At 37.3% G+C, this 26,570-nt stretch overlaps 1 protein-coding gene across 1 annotated transcript in view; it reads right to left on the bottom strand.

The window, feature by feature from the left end:
- The window catches only part of LOC150075206 (CDK5 regulatory subunit-associated protein 3), a 99,405-nt gene that overhangs the window by 30,557 nt on the left and 42,278 nt on the right, over window positions 1-26,570 (bottom strand). Inside the window, exons 9-10 of the mRNA XM_090389113.1 lie at window positions 25,327-25,416; window positions 16,708-16,828 (exon numbers count right to left, since the gene is read on the bottom strand). Of these exons, the coding sequence (XP_090245239.1) occupies window positions 16,708-16,828; window positions 25,327-25,416 (211 nt within the window). The remainder of the gene's footprint in view (window positions 1-16,707; window positions 16,829-25,326; window positions 25,417-26,570) is intronic.

The raw sequence follows: 26,570 nt of genomic DNA on the forward strand, positions 1-26,570 counted from the left end.
AGTAGCTCAACATCTTTCCTAAAATGAGGCCTCCATGCCTGTATGCAATACTCAATGTGTGGCCTGACTATTGCCTTATATAAGGGAATAATCACCTCCTTATTCCTGCTAACAAAATTCCTATATATCATTGACAAGACCCCATAAGCTACTCTTGCAGCCTGTCTGCACTGCTCAGAAAACTCCAAATGTGACTGCATAATTCCCCTAAATCTTTTTCATTCTCCACTACTCATATGCAGTACTTTGCATTTGTCAATGTTAAACTTCAGTTGCCACCTCTCAAGCCCATCTAGATCCTGTTGCAGTAGAGTACCGTCCTTACTGTCATTAATAACCCTACCAACCTTTGTATTGTCTGCAATCTTGGACATTAAGCCTGATATAACTTCATTAATATCGTTGATAAATACAGAAAACAACAATGAGCCCAACACGAATCCCTGGGGAACTCCACTAATAACATTAGTCCATGAAGAGCAATGTCCATTGATTACCACTCTCTGTCTTCTCCCACTCCAGCATCCTTTTATCCATTGTTTTTTCTTATATATCATTGACAAGAACTTGCCCTTAATGTCCTACTGCTTCAACTTGTACAGTAGTCTTCTATGTGCAACAGTATCAAAAGATTTCCTAAAATCCAAGTATATGGTATTATTTTTTGCATCCAGTTCCTTTGTGACCACATCATAGTATCCAATCAAATTAGTCAGAGAAGACTTCTCCTTAACAAACCCATGCTGTGTCTGAACTATAACTGCAGTCTTGTCTAGGTGATCCTGCAGTGCTTCTTTAACTAGTGACTCCATTATTTTCCCCGGAACAGAAGTTAAACTAACAGGTCTGTAATTACGCATGTTATCTTTCGATCCCCCTTTGTGAATTTGGGATACTTTTGCACATCTTCAGTCTGTGGGACCTCCAGAATCCAGGGATGTCCCCAAAATCATGGCTAAGGGCCTGCTTACTTCCTTTGCTGTCTCCTTTAATATAACTGGATACATCCCATCTGCCCCAGGTACCTTCCTTATGTTTAACTTCAGTAATTTCTCCTCCACTTTTCTCTCAGTTATTTCAAAATCATTTAACTCCCTGTTAGAGTTTTATAAGCTTCTAGCCTCCACTTCCCTACAGAATTCCTCATGTGTGAATGTAGATGCAAAAAATCATTCAGTTTGTCAGCTACCTGAGCAGAATCCCCAACAATTGGACCATCGATATCAAGTGGACCAATCTGATTCATCCCCTTCCTCCTAGGGTAAAGAATAAAGTAAAACTTTTGACTTAAAAAATGAAAGCCCAGCATGTGAAGTGGATGAAAGTGTTTTTTTTTTTTTTTTTTAATACTTTGCCAAAGATTTCTCATAATCTGTGTTTGCTTGCTTAATGTCCTTTGTGACTTGATTACAGACTATCTTATATCTACCATAGGCATCTGTGTCTCCTGATAATTTATATGCATCCCATGCATTTTTCTTCTCTGGCATGAGTCTCATTAGTTCATCTGACATCCATTTAGGCCTAAACCCCGAAGAGTATTTCTTAGTTGGTATGAAAAGCCTAGTAGCTTCCAAGATTAATTTCTTGAATGCTTCCCATTTAGAATTTGCTGTTGGTAACATCATGAGTTGGACCCATTGTATAGAATTTAAAAATTGTCTGAGACCACTGTAGTTACCATTGTGAAAGCAAAAACCCTTCCCTTTATCCCTGATCATAGTTACATCTTTGAGTAAATTCCACATCAGTACACTGTGATCACTGCTACTTAGTGGTTCCTTTATCTGCAGATTCTTAATGCATGAATAATCACTGCTAATAATCACATGAAGAGTATTGCTCCCTCTGGTTGCCTCTTGAACATGCTGGTGCAGAAAACAATCATCCAATAAATCCACAGTCTTGCTAGTGTGTGAGTGACTAACCAACAAGTTCCATTCTATATCTGATAAGTTAAAATCCCCCATTATAAGACAATTGGATTTACTGGCCCACTCTGTTTCTCTGTACAGCTGTTTGTTGTATTCATCAGAGTCGTTAGGCCTATAACACACTCCTACTCTCAACTTTGCTTTTCCAGTGTTTATGTCGCACCATACTGTTTCAACACTGCACTGTCCACTCATGTCAACTGGATGCACTTCCTTAGATTTTATGTTTCTTAACTAACAGCATTACCCCTTCTCCGCTTCTATCCTTTCTGTACACATTGTATTCCCCAAATTTCAATTCCGTGTTCCTTATCTCTGTGTGACACCACATCTCTGATATTCCAACAATATCAGCCTTTGAAGTCTTCACCAGCACCTCAAATTTATTGACTATACTCCTAGCATTTATGGTGCACAATGAGTACTGAATTTGTACTGAAATGTACTTTCAGCAGCAACCATGCTCTATTTTGAAAATATTACTGAACAACTGCTGCTCATTCTTGAACCATCCACTTATTCAAACTCCAAGTTCACTTTGAGACAAAAAAAAAAAAAAATAATTATATCCAAAACAAAAATTAAATGGAATAGGTTCATTAATTTTGCTAAACCCTTTATAAGCTTAATGAATATCATATCACATTCATATCTATAGTTAGTTATTTTTTTGTAAAATTTTGAAAGTTGAGGACATTTATAAAATAGCAGTGTATGAATATTTTTCATTAATTTTTTCCAAAAAAGTTGACAGTGCTATATCCATTACAATTATAAAATTTCAAATTCATAAGTACAAGAGTTATATTTTAAGAAAGTTTTCGTAAAATCACTCCATTTTATTAACTCTTTTATGAGTGAGTTTTACAAAGCGTTCAGGCTGGGTAGTGAATTTCAGATAGCAATGGGCTTTATTGTGAATTTTTTATGGAATTTTGAAATTTTGCAAAAATGAAAAACTTGTACAATTGTAAAAATGCATTTAAATATTAATTTATTCTTGCTGTGACTTTTATGCCCAACACTATGGTAAAATCATTGTCAAAAGATCAAATTAGATTTAAAAAAAAAAAAAAAAAAAAAAATATATATATATATATATATATATATACAAAGGGTACTAGGAAAGTTTTGCAATATGACGCAACAATGAATCACAGGACACTGCTTGTTGCTGCATGTTGAGACATGTTCATACGTGCATAGTAGCCGCCGCGCCAAGTCGATGGGCTCAGTTATTCATTAGTAGTGAGAGTGTAAAGTGCTTGCGATGGCATCGTGATCACGAAATGAGATAAGGACAGTTTTGCGGTATAATTTCGTGCGTGGTTTAACCATAGACCAGTGCTTAGAAGAAATGACTCTTGCACTAGATGATGATTGTCCACATCGTACAACGATATTCAGGTGGTATAGAGAATTCCAAAGGGGAAATTTCACTCTGGAGGATTCTGAGAGGCTGGGAAGGCCACGAACGTCAGTTACGGAGGAAAACGTTACTGCTGTGAGGAAAATGCTTGACGAAAACAGGCGAGTGACCTACCAACAGATAGAGGATACTTTGGGCCTAAATGCACCAGCAATTCGTTCGATTCTGCAAGATCATTTGCACGTGAAGAAACTTTGTTCTCTCTGGGTGCCGCATCAACTGACTGAAGAGCAGATGACACGACGTGTGACTTGGTGCCGGGAGATGTTAAAAAAGTTTGATAAGGGACAATCTCAGTATGTGAACAACATCGTGACAGGTGACGAGACTTGGCTGTACTATTACGATCTGCCGACCAAGGCTCAAAACAAAGTTTGGGTCTTTGATGATGACGACACACCTGTAATTGTCAGAAAATCCCGATCTGTAAAGAAGAAAATGATAGCTGTATTTTTCAAATCGAGTGGAATTGTGGAACGTGTCGTTTTGGACATGCAGAAGACAGTCACAGCTAAGTGGTATACTGAACAATGCCTGCCTAAAGTCATTGGATCTATGAAGAACCTGCGGCCAAAGTCAAGAATGGACACCTGGTACCTCCATCACGATAATGCTCCAGCTCACCGCGCCAAAGTCTGCACCGAATATTTGACCACAACAGGACTGAAACTTCTCGAGTACCCTCCCTACAGTCCAGACCCCTTGCTCCCTGCGACTTTGCACTGTTCCCGCATGTGAAAATGAAGCTAAAAGGGAGGCGGTTTTCCAGTGATGAGGACCTTCTACGGGCTTGGGACAACGAGTGTGCTTTACTCCCTAGTGAAACTTGGCAGAACCGGTTTAAAGATTGGTTTCGGAGAGGTGTATTGAATGTAGAGGAAATTACTTTGAAAAAATTAAATAAACAAAGCTGTATTGCAAAACTTTCCTAGTACCCTTTGTATAGTAAAAAACATATTTCCTTTTTTATTAACAATATCCTCTATATCTTTTTTTTTTTTTTTAAAGCCCAAATTGGGCAGTTGGGATTAATAGATATGATCTCTAATCTTCTAAGCTTTTTTTTTGTGCTGGTATCTTAGAAACTGAGTCTAAAATTGGAAACATAAGAAATAGCAATATGTAATAGAAAACTTAAGACAATTTGTACATTAATGGATAAACTGTTCAAAACATCTTTCAAACAAAGGATTAAAATTAACCTGGAACTTCAATGTCCTGTGAAGGATAGGCTGTAACATAAGTAAATAAAAACAGCTACCCAAATTGTTTGCATAGGATCATCTGCTATTCATGGTAACGTGAAAACAGAGTATTCCAGTTTCTGTCAACAATGGTTGAGAATGACATGCTGTCAAGTTACTTGTTTTTGTTATGTTACATGATAAATTAATCAAAGTAGACTACAATATTAGCATAGGCACATGATGCAAGAAAGCAAGCTTATATAGCATCAGCAAAAAAAAAAAAAAAAAAAAAACCACCCTTATTTCACCCATCCACTCGCTCCAAATGTTTGTCTATATGAATACAGATATACCTATAGTGAACTTAACATTACTGAATTTGCCAGCTTAGATATGAGAGTCTTTACATAGTAAAAAAACATCACTTGTCAGTGGCCATACAAATTGTCAATTAGGATTTCCAGATCTACAAACTATACCTAGAAAGTGCGCCTCCGTAGCCAGGTGGGAAGGAGCAGCACTGCATAGCACACGCTTCTTGATTAGACCGGGGTTCGAGCCCATTACCACCAAATACGGAGGATGCGGAAAGGTCAGGGAATGACCACCGCATATTCCCGGAGCAATATGGCCTTAGTTGCTAATGCTCCTAAAAACCAAACAAACAAACAAACAACATACCTAGAAAGCATTAGACAAGCTGAACAGTGGATAATACTGTTATAAACTAAAATTGTAAGAAAAGCACATGGGCAGTCAACACATTGACCAGGTATAAATAATATAAAATAATTTTGTATGTTATTTATATCATATTCTAATTAAAAATATGACAAATAAAAAGTCTGATTCCCAATGTATCCACCCTTATGTTATTTCTAAGATTTCTGAAACACATGAGTTATTAAGGGAGGAAAATGCCAGAAGTTTATCAAACTGAAACTGGGTGCTTAATGATTTCGCAATAACTGAGAGCAAAGTGGAGGAGAAATTGTTAAAATTAAACATAAGAAAGGCTCCTGGGATGGATGGGATCTATCTAGTTATATTAAAGGAGGCAGAAAAGGAACTAAGCAAACCCTTAGCCATAATTATGAGGGAATCCTTGGATTCCGGGAAGCCCCCACGGACTAGACATGTGCAAATGTATCCCCAATTCACAAAGGGAGAGCAAAGGATGACACAAGTAATTACATACCAGTTAGTTTAACTTCTGTTCCGGGTAAAATAATGGAGTCACTGGTTAAAGATGCATTGCAGGATCATCTAGAAAAGACTGCAGCAATAATTCAGACACAACATGGGTTTGTTAAGGGAAAGTCTTGTCTGACAAATTCGATTGGATACTATGATGTGGTTACAAAGCAACTGGATGCAAAAAATAATTTTGATATCACATACTTGGATTTCAGGAAGGCGCTTGACACTGTTGCACATGGAAGACTACTGTACAAATTTGAGCAGAATGGTATTAAGGGTAAGTTGCTACAATGCATAAAAGCATGGTTGAGTGCGAGAACACAGAGTGGTAATCAATGGACGCTGCTCTTCGTGGACTAATGTTATTAACGGAGTCCCACAGGGTTCAGTGTTGGGCCCACTGTTGTTTTGTATATTTATCAATGATATTGATGAAGGTATATCAGGCTTAGTGTCAAAGTTTCCAGATGATACAAAGGTTGGCAGGGTTGTTAATGACGGTAATGGCAGTGTGCTACTGCAACAGGATCTAGAAAATTGAGGCAGATGGGCTGAGAAGTGGCAAGTGAAATTGAACACTGACAAATGCAAAGTACTGCATATGGGTAGAAGTAACCCCAGAGGAACGTACCAACTGTGTGGTACTATACTTAGGGTGGTAGAAAATGAAAAAGACCTGGGAGTAATTGTGCAGTCAGATATGAAGTTTTTTGAACAACGCAGACAGGCTGCTAGAGCAGGTCATGGGTTTTGTCAATGATATACAGTAATTTTGCTAGCAGCGAAAAGGAGGTGATTATTCCTTTGTATAAGGCAAGGGTCAGGCCATGCCTTGAGTACTGCGTACAGGTCTGGAGGCCTCATTTTAGAAAGGATGTAGATTTGCTTGAGCATGTACAGAGAAGGGCAACAAGGTTGGTGAGGGAAACTTGGATTGTCTCTTGGCTTAAGCCAAGAGAGGCTTAAGTCCTGCAAATTGCAGTGGCTGGAGACTAGGCACCTGCAAGGTGATCTTGACTGAGGTGTAAAAAGGCCTTGAATGTGTTGAGCACGATGAATTCTGATGGGATTCTTCTGCTTGCTCAGATTATGAACCTAAGGGGGCATAAATTCAAATTGAGGAAAGACAGCTGTAGAATAGATGTGTGGAAATTTGCCTTTAGCCAGCAAGTGATTAATTGCTGGAACAATCTTACATCTGTCGTTGTGGAAGTTGATAGTTTAAATAAATTCAAGGAGGAACGTTTAGAGGGAATGGCTGTGTGAATTTTTTTTTTTTTTTTGGCTGCTGCTACATAAGTTCATACACCTGCTTTCTTGCATTACATGCCTCTATTACTATTACATGTTTTTTGCCCTGCTCAGCAATTTACAGAAATGCATTAAATTATTTTATAAGGCATAACCTACATTTCTGTAGGTTCTGCCTTATAAACCCAATATCGCTTTCAGAGGAACTCTTTGTCTAACTGTAAGTGAAGTTTATTTCACAGAACTTAACAATTAATTTTTTAAACAGACAGTTAGTAAATGAAAATACAGAAGTATTTTCAAATGACAGGCTCTTGTGTTGTGAGACTATTCTTATTAGCATTAGCATTAGTAGAGGCATTTGATGCAAGAAAGCAAGCTTATGCAGCATCAGCCAAAAAAAAAAAAAAAATAAAATAAAGTAAAATAAATAAATAAAAAATAACCACTTCCACTTCACCCCTCTGTTCGTTCGAAATACCTGTCCAGCTGAGCCTTAAACTTATTTAGGCTATCAACTTCCACGACAAGGGATGGAAGTCTGTTCCACCTAGCAACCACCCGCTGGCTAAAGGCAAATTTCCGCACATCTATCCTACATCTGTCTTTCCTCAATTTGAATTTATGCCCTCTCAGGTGATTATTCTGTGCAAGAGAAAGAATCCCATCAGCATTGAGCATGCTCAAACCAGTCAAGGCTTTGTACACCTCTATCAGATCACCTCGCTGGTGCCTAGTCTCCAGACACTGTAATTCGCAAAACTTAAGCCTTTCTTCGTAAGAGCACCCCTTTGTTCCATTCACTAATCTTGTTGCCCTTCTCCGTACTCGTTCCACCAGCTCTACATCCTTCTTGAAATGAGGCCTCCAGGCCTGTATACAGTACTCTAGGTGTGGCCTGACCATTGCCTTATACAAGGGAATAATCACCTCCTTATCCCTGCTAGAAAAATTCCTATATATCATTGACAATACACCATGAGCTACTCTTGCAGCCCGTCTGCACTGCTCAGAGAACTTCATATCTGCCTGCACAACCACCCCCAGGTCCCTTTCATTCTCTACCACTGTCAGTGTAGTACCACAGAGTTGATACGTTGCTCTGGGGTTGCTGTTTCCCACATGTAGTACTTTACATTTGTCAATGTTAAACTTCATTTGCCACCTCTCAGCCCATCTGCTCAACCTTTCCAGATCCTGTTGCAGCAGCATAGTGTCAGTAGTGTCCTTGACAACTCTGCCAACCTTTGTATCGTCTGCAAACTTGGACATTAAGCTTGATATACCATCATCAATATCATTTATAAATACAGAAAACAATAAAGGACACAATACTGAACCTTGAGGGACTCCACTAATAACATTAGTCCACGATGAGCAGTGTCCATTGATTACCACTCTCTGTCTTCTCCCCCTCAACCACCCCTTTATCCATAGCAGCAATTTGCCGCCAATGCCACACTGCTCCAATTTGTGCAGCAGTCTTCCATTTGCAACAGTATCAAAAGCCTTTCTAAGATCCAAGTATATAATATCAAAGTTATTCTCTGCATCCAGTTCTTTTGTGACTGCATCATAGTATCCAATCAAATTGGTCAGGCAAGACTTCCCCTCAACAAAACCATGCTGTGTCCGAGCTATAACTGAAGTCTTGTCTAGATGATCCTGCAGTGCTTCTTTAACCAGTGCCTCCATTAATTTTCCGGGAACAGAAGTTAAACTCACAGGTCTATAATTACTTGTGTCAGCCTTTGATCCTCCCTTGTGAATTGGGGTCACATTTGCACATCTCCAGTCCATGGGTACCTCCCCTGAGTCAAAGGAAGCTCTCATAATTATCGCTAAGGGTTTGCTTACTTCCTTTGCTGCCTCCTTTAATATAACTGGAAAGATCCCATCCACCCCAGATGCCTTTCTTGTGTTTATCTTCAACAATTTCTCTCCCACTTTACTCTCAGTTATTACAAGATTCTCTAGCTTACTGCTAGAGTTGAATACACCTCTGGCATTCCCCTCGCTGAATAACTCCTCATGTGTGAATGTCGATGCAAAATATTCATTTAGTTTGTTAGTTACCTGAGCAGGGTCATCAACAGTTGACCCATCGATATCAAGTGGACCAATCTGATTCATCCCCTTCCTTCTAGAGTTTACATAAGTAAAGAACTCTTTGCTGTTTTTCTACGCATCCCTTGCCAAGGATCTCTTGTAATCTGCCTTCGCCTGCCTAACCTCCTTTGTAACTTGGTTACAGATCAACTTGTATCTATCATAGGCTTCTGTGTCACATGTTAATTTGTATGTATCCCATGCATTTTTCTTCTCTGCCATATGCCTCATTAGTTCATCTGACATCCATTTAGGCCTAAACTTTGAACAATATTTCTTAGTTGGTATGTAAAGCCTAGTAGCTTCCAAGATAAGTTCTTTGAATGCTCCCCATTTTGACTTTGCTGTTGGTAACATCATCAGTTGATCCCACTGTATAGAATTTAAATACTGTCTCAGTCCATCGTAGTCACCTTTACAAAAGCAATACCCCTTCCCTTTACCCCTAATGGTAGTTACCTCTTTGAGTAACTCCCACTTCAGAACACTGTGATCACTGCCACCTAGTAGTTCATTTATCTGCAGATTCTTAATGCATGAAGAATCACTACTCATAATCAAATCAAGAGTATTACTCCCTCTAGTTGCCTCCCGAACATGCTGATGTAGAAAACAATCATCCAATAAATCTACAAAAGCCATGCTAGTGTGTGAGTGACCAGCCCCCAAATTCCAGTCAATATCTGGGAAATTAAAATCCCCCATTATAAGACTCTCTGATTTACTGGCCCACTCTATTTCTCTGTACAGTTTCTTATTATACTCATCAGAGTCATTAGGCCTATAGCACACTTCTACTCTCAATTTTGATCTCCCAATGTTTATGTCACACCAAACTGACTCGACACTGCACTATCCAGCGATGTCGACTGGCTTCACTTCCTTGGATTTTATGTGTTTCTTAACTAATAGCATAATCCCTCCTCCCTTCCTATCCTGTCTATCCTTTCTATAGACATTGTACTCCCCAAATTCCAGTTCTGCATTCCTTATATCTGTGTGACACCATGTCTCTGAAATCCCAACAATATCTGCCTTTGATGTTTTGAGCAATACCTCAAATTCATCAAATTTATTTACTAAACTCCTAGCATTGGTGTACATGCAAGTATACATGCACCTGCTCTTCCTCTTAGCCACCCTAACACAATCCATGTGTTCACTTGTATCCCCATGATTCCCAGCAGTCTCTGAAATATCCTGCATCTTATTTTCCAGGCTGCTGCTCATTCCAATAGAAGCAGTGCAAGAATCACTTTCTCCTCTGCCAGTGGCTACTGTTAATCTATTAATCCTTGTATTCCCCCAATCTAGCAGTTTTCCAACCCACCTAACACTGCCTCGATAGCATCAGCAAACATTCTTGCACCCTTTCTATTTAAGTGTATCCCATCCCTGTAGAAGCAGTCTCTCCTGGCCGAATTGATCGACAGGGCTCTCATCATATACTCCCTCCTATCGTGTCTGGGCAGAATTGCAGACACTTTCAAAATCAACCCTAATTCACGGCTTTTTTTCATCAGTGACCTGTACTTGTTAAGTAATTCCGCTGGTCTCCTACTCTTAATATCATTAGTGCCAACGTGTACAACTATATCACCTTTTGTGCCCTTAAAAGATGATATCCGCTCTACAACGTCATCAACCTTTGCCCCTGGCAGACATACCCTGGTCCTGTTCCACCTATCCTTTTTACAAAGCATGTTTCCCGTTTCCCCGACAATAGAGTCACCAACAATCAAAGGCTGACACAAGTAATTATAGACCTGTGAGTTTAACTTCTGTTCCCGGAAAATTAATGGAGGCACTGGTGAAAGAAGCACTGCAGGATCATCTAGACAAGACTTCAGTTATAGCTAGGACACAGCATGGTTTTGTTAAGGGGAAGTCTTGCCTGACCAATTTGATTGGATACTATGATGCAGTCACAAAAGAACTGGATGCAGGGAATAACTTTGATATTATATACTTGGATCTTAGAAAGGCTTTTGATACTGTTGCACATGGAAGACTGCTGCACAAATTGGAGCAGTGTGGCATTGGAGGCAAGTTGCTGCTATGGATAAAGGGGTGGTTGAGGGGGAGAAGACAGAGAGTGGTAATCAATGGACACTGCTCATCGTGGACTAATGTTATTAGTGGAGTCCCTCAGGGTACAGTATTGGGGCCTTTATTGTTTTCTGTATTTATAAATGATATTGATGATGGTATATCAGGCTTAATGTCCAAGTTTGCAGACGATACGAAGGTTGGCAGGGTTGTCAAGGACACTACTGACACTATGCTGCTGCAACAGGATTTGGAAAGGTTGAGCAGATGGGCTTCGAGGTGGCAAATGAAGTTTAACATTGACAAATGTAAAGTACTACATATGGGAAACAGCAACCCCAGAGCAACGTATCAACTCTGTGGTACTACACTGACAGTGGTAGAGAATGAAAGGGACCTGGGGGTGGTGGTGCAGGCAGATATGAAGTTCTCTGAGCAGTGCAGACGAGCTGCAAGAGTAGCTCATGGTGTATTGTCAATGATATATAGGAATTTTTCTAGCAGGGATAAGGAGGTGATTATTCCCTTGTATAAGGCAATGGTCAGGCCACACCTAGAGTACTGTATACAGGCCTGGAGGCCTCATTTCAGGAAGGATGTAGAGCTGCTGGAACGAGTACAGAGAAGGGCAACTAGATTGGTGAATGGGACAAAGGGGTTCTCTTACGAAGAAAGGCTTAAGTTTTGCAAATTACAGTGTCTGGAAACTAGGCACCAGCGGGGTGATCTGATAGAGGTGTACAAAGCCTTGAATGGTTTGAGCATGCTCAATGCTGATGGGATTCTTCCTCTAGCTCAGAAAAATCACCTGAGAGGGCATAAATTCAAATTGAGGAAAGACAGATGTAGGATAGATGTGCGGAAATTTGCCTTTAGCCAGCGGGTGGTTGGTGGGTGGAACAGACTTCCATCCCTTGTCGTGGAAGTTGATAGCCTAAATAAGTTTAAGGCTCAGCTGGACAGGTATTTCGAACGAACAGAGGGGTGAAGTGGAAGTGGTTATTTTTATTTATTTATGTTACTTTTTTTTTTTTTTTTTTTTTTTTTGGCTGATGCTGCATAAGCTTGCTTTCTTGCATCAAATGCCTCTACTAATGCTAATGCTAATGCTAAACAACTACTAGTTCCTTTGGGACCAGCGCATTCTGCCTTGGGGGGTTGCCGCTGTGTTGCGCGATGACCAAGTGCAAGCTCTGGCATTGGTGTGGGCAGCTGAGAGCTTGATGGGCCCCTCACTTGTAATCCTTCGAGGCCATCCACCCTGTCATTCAAGCTCTCATATAGGCCCATAACAACGCTGAGTTGTCACCTGATTTCCTTACACTCCTTGCATCACGCACATACAAAGACATCCCCCATGGCAGTATCATGTCCCATACCTGACTGCTCCGCAAACATCAAGCAAATAGTGCATCTTAAAAGGCTGTGATTCAGAGGGCAACTGCCCCCCTCAGTTCTCCCCTGAGCCACAGCATTCCCATTAGCTTGAGCCTTCTGCTTTGCTGCTGTGGTTTGAGTCATGATTTCGATTTACTTTCAATAAAATTTCAATTTCAGTACAAAATTAAATCCTAAACTTGTATCCCAACACAGTTATAATGCTATATTTATGTTTCAGTAACGAGTGTTATCTACGAAATATTTATGTTTCAGTAACGAGTGTTATCTACGAAATATTTATGTTTCAGTAACGAGTGTTATCTACGAAATCTACGAGTGTTATCTACGAAATATTTATGTTTCAGTAACGAGTGTTATCTACGAAATCCCTTTATATAACTTCCGTATCAAGTTATGTATTAATTATTTATTTTTACTAATTATTTTTGTTACGTAACCTAAGTGGTTATATGTATAGTTAAAAGTACAATTTAATTGCCAATGAAGTTCGACAAGATTAATAGATTTTACTGATTAATTTTCCCGTAACAATGGCGGCTATTTACGAACGGTAAACACATGAATTTGATACCCTTTCCGATACTAAGTAATACCTACAAAATCTCTATCTAAGTTACTTTAAACTTAAGTACCGTAAATAGGAATATAAAGCTACTCTAGAAAATAAGTTAATATGTCAATTTATACTAATAAAGCAGAAAATAAATCAGAAAAAAACTTCTCTGTTCCAAGAGTGGCAGAAAGGCACGTCCGCACCGGCAACTCTCGTCCTCCTCTCAGGTGCTGGATTATCTCAGTGTCACACTTTGAAATTATATTGGTAAATGTATGGCACCCACCCCCTTCAGACAAATCAACTTTTAAAACAATTTCTCCACACCTTTTGGCATCTTTTGAATTATCACTGAGTATCAAGGGCTGCATTGATGAAGTGCCTGGACTCCTGCCATAATGATTACTTGGGGAAAGGAAATGGGGAATGAAATTACATTTCTCTTAGTCTGTTTATTTGAAGTGAAACAATATGTACCAATAGCCTTACAACACAAGGAATTAATGCTATTTCAAGACTTTTTTGTCTCTCTTAGATATTTGAAAAGACTGTCTCTTCTTATTTTGTCACTTTTTCTGTAAAAAATATTGTAAATCATGAAGTAAATGAAATGCTACAATCATATATTTAATTCTGTAAACAGTATTTGGTAGAGGATTTTGAATTTTAGATAATTTCATTAATATCAATTACCTGAATGTTACTACTGCAACATATTTCTTGTTCAGTCACAGAATTAATGACACTAGCCAACATGATTTTTAGCTCAAAGAACTTAAATGCTGTTTTTAACCAATTTTTATGCTGATTTATTTTAACAGATATAAGCTAATTCTCTTAAGTTTGGCAATCTATTCTAGATTCGGTTTTCTTGTGATAAACATAATCAGACTTCTACCTATGGTTCTTAGGTTCAAATTCTGATGCAACAATTTAAAGGGAGCACACTTAGTGTTTTTGGTGAGGATTTTTCTAGACTGTGCAAAGGTTTTCTCCAAGTATTAACTGGTCGTGACATGTTCTCAGGGTTGTAAATCTATCCTCCAAATATAAACAACCCCTCGAGAGTAGGAGGGTGCAGCCTGCAACCCTTGTGGTAGCAGTAAAATAATTTCCAGCTCTACCTGCCGATTCACAAATATTTTTCCTTTCAGTGGTTTCACACGAGTAGAACTAGTAAGTTGCCACGTCCATGTACTGTGTAGTGATAAAAATTGAATTTGTGTTGTTTTTATATTGTGGTGTTCAAAACTGAATTTACATTTTCAGAAATTCAATTTAGTGCTACAATGAATGAGCAGACATATAGGAAGTGTATCAATTATCCAGACAAAATTTTTTTATGTTTGTGGAGAGTTTATCCCAAAGACTCAAAGGAAAAATATCTATGACATTACAAAACTTTTGTATTCTTTTTATTTCAGATGTAAAATTGGTGATCAAGACAAACCTTGAGCGCCTCACAAGTGTTGTATTACCTGTACAACAAACCTTAGGAGGTGGTTACATGGCAAACTCAAAGCGTTACCTTTTGCAGTCCCTATGGTTTGGCAAGAACCATCTAACCACATTAATGATTACTACTTCTGTATGACAAATACATCTGGTATGAGGCGCCTCCGTAGCCAGGTGGGAAGGAGCAGCAGTGCGTAGCACACGCTTCTTGATTAGACCGGGGTTCGAGCCCGTCACCACCAAATACGAAGGATGTGGAAAGGTCAGGGAATGACCACCGCATATTCCCGGAGCAATATGGCCTTAGTTGCTAATGCTCCTCAAAACCAAATAACAACAACATCTGGTATGTCTAAAAAAAAGCAAACAAAATATAATATATCCAAATATACCTTAGAATTGCTGAACTGCAATTCGGCCCATTCCACATAGTGACGATTTGCCAGTACCAGTGCCCCCCAAAACTTCGGATAACAGTAGTGGGGAAGATAATAGTGGTCAAGTTCAAGTTGAGGATTCCCCAGAAGCTTCCACTTCACAATATGTTGACCATCAGCCATTAAACTCAGGTAGTGAGGTACATTTAATCAAACAAGGTGAGTTGAATGATTTGGTTTGAGAAAAATTTGCCGAAAGAGCAAGCCGAACTGTTAGGTTCTAGGTTACGTAGTGGAATATACTCGCAGCAGGAACAGATTTCCAGTGTTTCGAAAAAGACATGAAAAGACTTCAAAATATTTTGCTATGGAGGACAGTGTGTTTTTGCAAAAACATTACTGGACTTCTGAAAGAACCAGGTGTCGTGCATAAGTCAGATAAATGGTGCTTATCTATAGATGCCTCAAAATTAAGTTTAAAAGCAATTTTGTTTCATAATAGCAATGAATTTCCATCAGTTTGTGAATTTTCCATCATAAGTTTAAAAGCAATTTTGTTTCATAATAGCAATGAATTTCCATCAGTTTGTGAATTTTCCATCATAAGTTTAAAAGCAATTTTGTTTCATAATAGCAATGAATTTCCATCAGTTTATGTGTTTCATTCAGTTGAACTTAAAGAAAGTCACGAAAGCATGTCAAGGTTCTACATGCTATAAAATACCAAGATTATGGTTGAAACATATGCAGTGATCTTAAGATTTGCTTGTTGGTTTTCAGGGGGGGGGGGTTCACAAAATATTGCTGTTTTTGTGTTTGTGGGACAGCTGTGCGACAGAAGAACATTATGTTGTGCAACACTAGGACAAGTGGGATGAGTTCATACCAGGACAATGCAATGTAAAATGTATTCCTTTAGTGTAATCAAACTAAATCAAACAAGGTTCTTCTTCCACAGATTTGCATACCTGAGAAGTGTGTTTCCTAATTTAACATATGCCAAACTGAAGGAAGGAATTTTTGTAGGACCCCAAATTAGGAAACTTCTGAAAGACTGTGTCTGAAACCCATTTAAACGAGGTTAAATTGGCAGCTTGGTGATCAATTAAGGCAGTAGTACATGGTTTTTTGGGTAATAGGAAAGAAGAAAACTATGAAATGGTGTCTAATTTACTTGAGTGATACAAAAACATGGGCTGTCAAATTTGGTTGAAAATTCATTTTCTTCATTCCCATCTTGAATTTTTCCCTGAAAATCTGGGAAGTAGGAGTGATGAACAAGGGGAGCAGTTTCATCAAGATATTTCCACAATAGAAAAGTGGTACCAAGGTCACTGGGATCCTGTAATGATGGGAGAGTAACCAGGAATACAAGAGAAAATCCTCATAGTAGAAAACAATTTTAAGGCCAATTACAGGTATGCTGATTATATATTATTGAAATATAACTATTTTGTAATGATTTATGATATTTTATTCCGAAGTTAAATGAGTTTGGCATCTTATAGAGAACGTATAATATTTTTTTACACTTGTATTATAAACTTGAATTATACTATATATCCCTTTATTTTAACATTAAACATTGGTACGTCTTTTGATGTAGACATGACGGAGAATTTTTATGGTGATTTTCGGAATCAGCACATTTATTTCCTCCAGAATTACATATTTTTATTGCAGAGGTATGACAAAAAATTTTTTTTGTTGGCTAGTGTTATTAAACTGACAGTGAAAGAGGATATTTATATTGAATGCCTACCTTCACAGGCACTCTCATTTTCCACAGTAATGCCAGAAGAATCAATGGAAATATCCCAATTAACTTCCTGTTCGCCATTTTCAAAATCTATCTGGAGATCTTCCGTTTCTCCAAAATCTACCTTTTAAAAAGTATATTAAAATATTACACTTTATTGAAAGTTAAGTTTCAATAATAGTTTTCATATATTCATCCTAAATGTAGATAATCATACTAATAATCAAAGATATGAAAAAAATTATCACAACTTTGATTTATTTTCATCTGTTTAATTTTCATAACCATAATTTCTCATTAAATGCACTGATAAAAATACAAGAAAACCAACTGAAGCATTACAGGCATTATAAAGCTAAAAAGCTTTGATGTGATATAGTACATAAATTCAATAATGTTAATTTGTGATCGACGTGGAAAGAAGTAATGGGATTAATATTAGGAATGCAATGTTAATTGAGTGAATAACTTATAGTTCATGGCTGATTATTAAAGTTAAGAGGATCACACCCTTTTATTTAAACTAAATCAGTACATCCAATGGAATCTTTTAAGATTTAGTCAAGAATTAATTTAATAGTACTTCAGTGATCCTTAGAATTAATTTAAGCCGTTAATGAAATGACCAATTTAAAAAGTCTCAACTTGTTCAAAAAAAATCTGAACAGATTTAGCATAACTTTAATGTTAGATAAGTAATGGTTAAAATTACAATTTATACATGCTACTTGTGTTTAATTTCAATCATGGAGAAATTGTCTGCTCTCACCAAAGGCAGAGCACTGAGTACTTGGTGCTATGACTTGGGCTTATGTTCACAACTCAGAGACAAATACCATTGCATCCACAGTTCAACCTAAGTTGGTAATATCTTTTTAAATTATACAACCTCACCTAAACAGGTGAATCCACTATACATTTAGAAATCTGAGACACTGCCAAGACAGCTGTTTTGAAGTTTATTGGCTTCTTGTCAGATGGCAGGTAGTCTATTAGTGAACATATATCAAACTATGAATAATCTACTTTGTCCAAGTGAACACGGACTTGGCACATCACAGCCTTAGTCGCCCTTATGCCATAAAAACCTAAATCAAATCAAAATCAAACCAAGTGATGCATGGAAGTAAAACTTCCATTTCAAAAACATAAAAGCTGTTATTTCCCTTTAACCACCAGAACTGGGACATGTTTGCCATTCACAGTAGGGCAAACATGCCTTATAATACTATAGGATTGCAAGAGTATTTCAATGCAGTAGTTGAAATCTAAGTCATTGATAGAGACAACCTGCCAACTGATGAGAAGCCAGTAAGTACTGAAACAGCTTCAGGCACATTATAGCCATAGTAGCTTATGCGCCTTTAAACTCCCATAACAACAACAAAGAAACAGCTTCCCTGGTCATGCCTCTAATGTTTTAATGTACACTGAGTGGACAGAAAACATGGAATACCTACCTAGTAATGGATAGGCCCACCTTCCACCTGGATGAGGGGTCACACGGTGAGGCACTGAGTCCACTACTTCACGAAAGTGTTCCACAAGTATTTCCATCCATGCTTGCTGCACCACTGTCCATAATTCTGTCACATTCCTGGGTGGAGGATCCAAAGCTCGAACGGACCTTTCCACAGCATCCCAAAGATGCTCCACAGGGTTCATGTCTGGTGAGGCCATTCCATGATGGTAAAACCTGTGGAATACTCTTCAAACCATGTTCTAGTCACCATGGTTCTGTGGGGAGGCACGCTGTCCTGCTGAAAGAGTCCATTGCCCTGTGGGTGCATGGTGACCACGAAGGGATGCAGATGGTCTGCAAGGATGGACATGTAAGCTGGACCTTTCAGAGATGTGTCTAGACACACTAGAGGTCCCAACGTGTGCCAGTTGAACACACCCCAGACCGTTCACCTGCCTGAACAGTCCCTTGTTGACATGAGTGCATAGCTTCGTGTGGTTTCTGCCAGACATGCACTCTCCTGTCCGCTCAAAATAACTGGAAATGGAACTCATCGAACCAGGAGATCCATCTTCAATCATCCAAGGTTCAGTGCTGATGTTCTTTCGCCCACTCTAGTGGGTCAGCAGCTTCCATAACCTATTGTGGCTAACGATTGCTTGACGGTCTTGGTGGAGACGTTTCTGGCATCTCCCTCATTGAAGTTGGCAGTGATTTGTGCCACTATCACTCTCCGGTTGACTGAAACAATGCAAGACAGATGTCAATGGCCATGTTCATCCACCACCTTTCTCCGCCCACAGCGCTGTCCACGATGAGATGTTATTCTGGAAACAGCATATTCCTGATACACTCTTGATACTGTCAAATGGGTATAGTGCAATTTCTGTACCACTTCCATGATAGAGTGACCCATGATTCGGGCACCCACTATCACCCCTCTTTCAAAGTCGTTAACTCATGACGTTTATCAATGCTGACATCAAATTACTGTCTACATGAATGCAGTATATCTATATACCTGCCAAGAGGTAGGTTCATCCACTAACGAGAGGGGTGACAGCATTGCATTGCCCAGGAACCCCATGAATTTTGTCCTTTCAATGTGTAGTGGATTCAGTTATTCAAACCACGGATAATGGTATTTACAGTGGTACTCAAAAAAATTGCATCACTTTCAAAATTCACTGAATTTCTGTGAAATTTGGCAATATATTTTGTTTTTTAATTTACCCTATTGCATCATCCATCTCTAGCAAGCTCTCTTAGATGATGTCATGTGCCATACATGATTGCACCACCCTAGTAGCAGTATAAATATGGTACATATATCATGAGCCCGGTATTTTTTGCTATTGTAATAGCTAAGTTTTCACAATTAACACCACATAGGAAAAGTGTTGTCGCTGTATTGAATGCAGAGGAACATTCTACACACGAAATACCTAAAAAGATTCACTGTAATCAGTCAACAGTGGTGCATTTATTAGGAAAATTATCAGAAACTAACAGTCTAAACAGAAAGAAAGTGGGCATCCATGAATATCTTCTGCACTGCAAGACAGGTTTCTGGTTAGTCTGTGCATCAAAAACAGAAAATCCGCATCAACAGATCTCAAAATAGTATGAGAAGAGGATACAGGAGTAAAAGTAAGTACTGCTACAGTATGTAGATGCCTTTTCTCATTGGGATTAGTAGCACATTGCCTAATAAAAAAGCCAATTTTTATGTAAAAAATGAAAGCCCAGCATATGAAGTGGGCGAAAGAGTATGCTAGCTGTTCTGAGGATCAGTGGAAATGTGTTATTTTCTCTTATCAATCAAAATCCAATTTATTATTGCATGGTTTGGATGGCAAGCAGACTGTTAGATGAAGAAGAGAAGTGAAGAATTTCATCCTGACTGTATTGTCTCCACAGTGAAACATTCTGCATCTCAAATTATATGAAATTGTATTTCACACAGAGGAGTTGATCACCTTGAATTTGTGAAGGGTATAGTGAATGCTGGGGTGTACAAGGACATTCCTGAGACAAAAATACTTCCCACAATTCGAGATCACTATGGGCATGGTACCAATTGCATTTTTCAGGACTCTGCTCCATGTCATAGAGCCAAACCATAAGTGCTACTTCATCAAATTAGCAAAAGTTTATGAAATGTTGCATTCTTGCCCAAATTTCACTGTCTTTACTGTCCAAAGGTAGAAAAATGGTTGAAGGATAAATAAATCTGCACAACAACAACATGGTTCTAGGAATAGTCCAGACCTCAATTCAATTGAAAATTGTTGAAACAAAATGAGTGTTTCAGTAATGCAAAAGAAACCAAAAATAAATAGAGAACTGTAGGATCTCATGGTACCAAACATGAATTAATGTTTGGTACCATGAGATTTCCCAGGAACACATTCAAAACCTTATCCAGTTCACACCATGACAATGTGCAGCAGTCATCAAGGAAAGGGGGATGGGCCAACAAAATATTAGTGTGCATTTTACTGTGTTTTTTTGGTTATATATAGCTGCCTGTCATCCTAGTATGAGTAAAGTAATGAAAAAAATCACTACGTTCATAGAATTTTTTTTATTTTATGAACCATAAATAACATTGTTTTTTTGCGGAAAAGTACTTATTTCATTGTATATTTACTCATAAGGAAAAATTACTCATAATTTTTCTGTAATTAATAGTTTCATAAGTGTATTATTATTATTACTTAAGGTATTTCAGCTATTCCTAAAAGCATAGTTGCCAGTATAAGGAAAAACAACCTAAAAAATGAGGAGATGCAATTTTTTTTTAGCACTACTGTACCTTTATGTTGAACAAAAACTCAAACCTTCATCATCATCATCATCATCATCATCAGCCATTTTCAATCCACTGCAGGATGAAGGCCTCTCCAGCAACTTTCCAGTTCCTTCTGTTTTGAGCACTCGCCATCCATTTACTACCCAAAAACTCATGAATTTCATCTATCCATCTCCGCCTTTGTCTTCCAGGTTTTCTTCTAGCTCCTCTTGGGTACCATTCTGTTATTTTCTTAGTCCATCTGTCATCATGTCTTAGAGCTATGTGTCCTGCCCAAGACCATTTTAGTTCTTTAGTTTTGATAAGGATGTCCTTTACTTGAGTTTGCTGCCTAATCCATGTGTTTCTCTTCTTATCTAACAGTCTGATTCCCAATATAATTCGTTCCATTCTTCGCTGTGTAGTTCTCAGCTACTCTTCCATTCTTTTGGTGAGTGCCCAAGTTTCACTTCCATAAGTCATGGTGGGGAGTATACATTGGTTCATTATTTTACGTTTCAGACAAACTGGGTTATTGCTCTTCAGTATATGACTATATTTCCTGAATGCTATCCATCCAAAATTTATTCTTCTCTTGTTTTCCAGCCATTTATCATTATTACAGCTAATAACTTGTCCCAGATAAGTATATGACCCCACCTTTTCAATTACTGCTCCTTCAATTATTATTTCCCTTTCTGTGGCATACTTGTTCATCATTACTTTTGGTTTAGCCATATTCATCTTTAGTCCAAAATCTTTACTAACTGTGCATAACTGATTAAGATTTTCCTGTAATTCTTTGGGATCGTGGCTTATGACCACAATGTTTTCGTGGTAAACATTTCCTGCAAATCGTAAATGGTTTAAGTACTCTCCGTTCACATTGACTCCTTTAACTTTAGTGCTTTGTAATGGACACTTAGTCTTCAGTGAGAGCAGAAAGTCTTTCCACAATCAAAACTAAACACAGATAACATGTATATTGTTTGTTTGTTATTTGGTTTTTAGGAGCATTAGCAACTAAGGCCATATTGCTCCGGGAATATGCGGTGGTCATTCCTTGACCTTTCCGTATTCTCCGTATTTAGTGGTGACGGGATCGAACCCCAGTCTAATCAAGAAGCATGTGTTATGCACTGCTGCTCCTTCCCACCTGGCTACGGAGGCGCATAACATGTATAAATTTTAATTTGATCTCAACTGCTCTGTTGAAATAGCAATGGTTGTTTCCAATATTTTAACTTATCAGCACCATAAATTATTATATGAATAGCTTTAAAACTTTATAAACTGAACATTTTTCTTATATGAATCCCATATTCCACATGCTTCTGTACAGAATTGGCAGACTGTTCTTCAACCCATTAAAAAACAAACTTAATAAATGGAATCCTGGCACTATAGCAAGATAAATTGTGATGCTAGATGTTCACTGCTCAGAGTTATATAAATAGTGGTTCAAGTTGACTGTTGCTATGGTGACTACTATTAATGCAACATTGATGTGAGGAACTGGTTGATTTGAGGATGCTATCATTTTTCTATTGAAATGGTACTGCCGTTGATATGTTTGTATGTACCTGAGATAAATGGAGTCACCTTCTGATCTCATGTGCAGAGGTGTTCTGGTTCACTACCACTTCACTATCCTACATTTATAAATGCCTTCTTAGGATTCACTGTCAGTGCCAGCAGAGTGGTCATAGGGAAGATGAGCCAGAGTTCTGTATGTACAAAGATTCCTTATACGATTATCTGTTTAGGTATATGTTGGGCACACAATCATTTTCATTCACATAAATGTGCTATCATGTGTGATCTGTTGACACAACATGTGCATGACTGGCTTCTTACAAGCAAGCTGTTGTATCTGTGCTGTTAATATGCAAGTAGTATGATTAAATTGCACCTGCATTGTTAATATGCTAGTTGTGTGATTAAATTTTCTTATATGGCATATTATATATGTTGGGGAAGATTCTATGCATTTCAATCAAATTTGAAACCTGTTGTAATTTATTTTCAGCTTGTAACTAAATCACATTCCTGTAACAGAGCAGAGTCTAATTTTTGTTCACATTAATAATATCCTATATATAATCATTCTGAAAAGTATTTTTAAGCAATTTTAAAACTTATTTGGACTTACCTTATATTCATTCACAGTCCACCAGCTGAAAACACTGCTCTAGGTATCTCACACTTCACAAATTGGCGATGCTCTGAAGGCCTTTACTCATGGCCCTACTGAGTAATTCTTCTTTGTTTGGTACTAAACTGTCAAATGAAAAGTGATTTTTATTCTCCTTTTCGTTGGTTAAATGTATGTTCAAATCTCTTGACCCCAACATCTGCTGTGCCACAATCACTGAAATCACTCTGAAAATAATGATTTTTCTTCATTCTCCACATACTCACACTGTAGTTGTAAATAAGTTATTAATCAATTTAAATTTGATTTTGAAAAGGCCAAGAGTGAAAAATCTTCCTTTGTCTAAACAGCAGTTATGTTTTTTGTTCTTTGTTAAAGCCAGTGACTACAACACTTCTACTTCTTTTACATCTATGATTCTAATGCAACTCTATTCACAATGGTTAAAACTAGCCTACTAATCATCCCACTTTTTCATCAACTTCTGTATTGCTGATCTTGGTAAATCTTCTACGATACCACACAATGACTGATTTTTCCTGCAAATTAGCATAATCCTGACAATATTACCATACTAGTCGCCAGGTTTTGTTGGCATTTCTCTGGTTCTTCTTAAAGTCTTTTGAAGTTTATAAAAATTTTGAAAAACTGAAATCCATGAAAAACTATATACATTAAGAGTATATCTGCATCCACATCGCTTTGCAAACATTTTGGCATTTTCAAAAATAATTTTAAAAAATAATAAAAAATAATAAAAAAAAAAAAAAAGTTTGCTCACAATCACCACCTTATTGCTTATATTGCCAGTATGTCTCAAGATGCCAACCAAATTAACAGTTCTTAACTTAACAATGGAAAAGTTTCATGAAAGCTTAAATTGACACAAACCTATTATTTTCTATATTTTATGAATTAATTAGGTTTGATTAACTAGTCACTAATCAACCGAGTTAATATCTACTCATTATTTTTGTGTTTTACTCATGCCTTATATTCTTTACTTTTTTAAAAGTCAGTTCAAATATCACTGTCAATGTGCATTTTATATTAATAAAGTTCCATGAAAATAATAAAATATATTTTAGTGAAGTTAAATAGTATGAAAGAAAATATTAAGAATGGAGTAGCTCGTAACATGAGCAATTCTGTGCAATCCTAGGAATTACCCTACTCTAAGAGTTAACTCCTGTTTTCCATCACCTTTTGATATGCAATGATGCTTCCATAGTCAAAGGTCTTCATTTGATTTGGCCTCCAAGCATGCAAATATTCTGCATCATGCTGGAAGACAGATCAGATTGCTCATATCTAGGGTTGCCAACCATCCACAAATTTACTGACAACTCACAGAAAAGAGCTAAAATTAGACATGTCTTTAGAGTCTATAAAAATATAGTAATGAGTGAAAGACTATATATTTAACTTATAAAATAAATTTCCACTTATATTTGTAAGGCTGGGGTCAGAGAGATACATAACTTCATTGCAACTCTTTTTATTGCAGCTAATATACAGGCATAACAATTAACAATGGGCTATTAAGTTTTTGTAGCAGCATATGGGCTGATTTCACAATGCACATATCCATGTCTGTATTCATTTCCCCTTAACAGCAGAGCCAGAATACAAGTATTCTCAATCTGATTCATTTTTGAAAGAACCATTCTTTTAATGGATACAAATAAAAAATGAAACAAAATGATAAACACAAGCTGTGTAATCATGCATTTGAACAATTTTGAGTGCACAATGTATATAATCAAGGCTTTCCCCACCACTTCATATTTCAGTGGTAATCACTACTCCAAACTATGCATATGCCCAAATATCAACATGTCTTTTATTTAATACATTTTATGTCAAAATTTAATTTTCAGACTTGGTTCACTTCTGTTCTTTTCAGCTGTCTTGATGTTATGTTAAAATGTATCTATAAAAATGTCTAGTTGACTATAAATATTTTTGACACTGTCTGTAGAAATCATTTTCAAAGGTTAGCAACCCTACTAATGTTATTTTTGCTTTACTGGGAAAACTCCAGGGAAAAATGTTTTCACAAGTCCAGCTAATTCAGTCCCACTTGAAAATTAAAGTTATTAACATGATCATGAGGACTCAAATCCAGATCTTTTAAAATAGGTGGCATGTGAGACAATGACAAAAACTAGAAATTGCTTTTTCAAATTATTTGCAAAATTTATTCCTTACTTTTTCCACATGTACAAAGTCCCCATTTGGAGTACTAGAACTATGATCATCACCTGAGTCAGAAGGTATTCCAAAATCACCAAAGTCAATCTAATATAAAGTAAAGTCACTATAGATTGCAGTAATATCATCTGGTTATGCTCTAGCAATAAAAAAAAAAAAAAAAAAAAAAAAAATGGAAATATCTTTATATAAATTTATTGTTAGCTAACTCTATGTGCATGTGTGCACACACATGCATGCATACATACATACATGTATATACATACTATTTATGAATAAAGTACAAATGAAAAACTGAGTCACGTTAGAAAATCTAAGTTCTTAAAAATTTGCATTGGTAATTTTGTTGAGAAACTTTAATCAATCAACTCTAATAATCAGTAGATTGTAAACAAAATGAAATGGATTAAAATCTTTATTGTATGTTTAAAGAATTACATTGCAAATTCTCATAATCAGAATTGGAACTAGTGCAGTAAAGATTTCCATTTGCCTAATTAGGGCATCAAAGGTAGTTGTGCCAGGGCTGGCACTAGAGTTTGTGGCACCTGAGGCAAAACCTTGTAAAGGCGCCTAATTCATACCACATCTTAACACGCATATATATATGCAGTAGCACATCTAGCAATGGCTATTTTAGGTGGCACCTGTGGCAAGTGCCTCACTTGCACACCCCTAGCACCAGCCCTGAGTTGTGCAAAGCAAAGATTTACAGCTATAAGTATATTTTAAGCCTGTTTTAACCTATGGAGCTGAAAGTTGGGTAAGAAAAGGAATTGATCAAATATTAGAATCACCATAAAAATAAATGGAACTAATAGATGGAAGCAATGATAAGACTACATTACAACTGAGGAATTAATAAAAATCTTTAAATACTAATAGAGAATCAGAGGTAAGTGAGGCAAATTTGAGATGGTATGGGCACATAGAAGGGATGAGAGAGCTAAACAGTTATTTGAAGCAAAAATGAATGGTAATAGACCTATCAGTTTACCTTCCTCTTGGTCCTCATGGAGAACTAAAAGGAAGGTAAACTAATAATGTGAAGCATGCATTTGAAGGTTAGAAGGAGGACTTTCTCTGGCTAGATTACTATGGTTTGATCTTTTAGCTAAGGCTAAAAGATCTAACAGGAAATAGAATAGCAAGGAAGAAAACAGTGAATTGAAGGTTGACAGTTCAAAAGAACTGATTTGTACTAAAAAAAATTTGGAATATAAATGTCATAGTGACCTGTA

This window comes from Mastigoproctus giganteus, chromosome 14 (genome assembly GCF_048544385.1).
Source record: "Mastigoproctus giganteus isolate SK-2022 chromosome 14, ASM4854438v1, whole genome shotgun sequence".
NCBI classification, from domain to species: Eukaryota; Metazoa; Arthropoda; class Arachnida; order Uropygi; family Thelyphonidae; genus Mastigoproctus; species Mastigoproctus giganteus.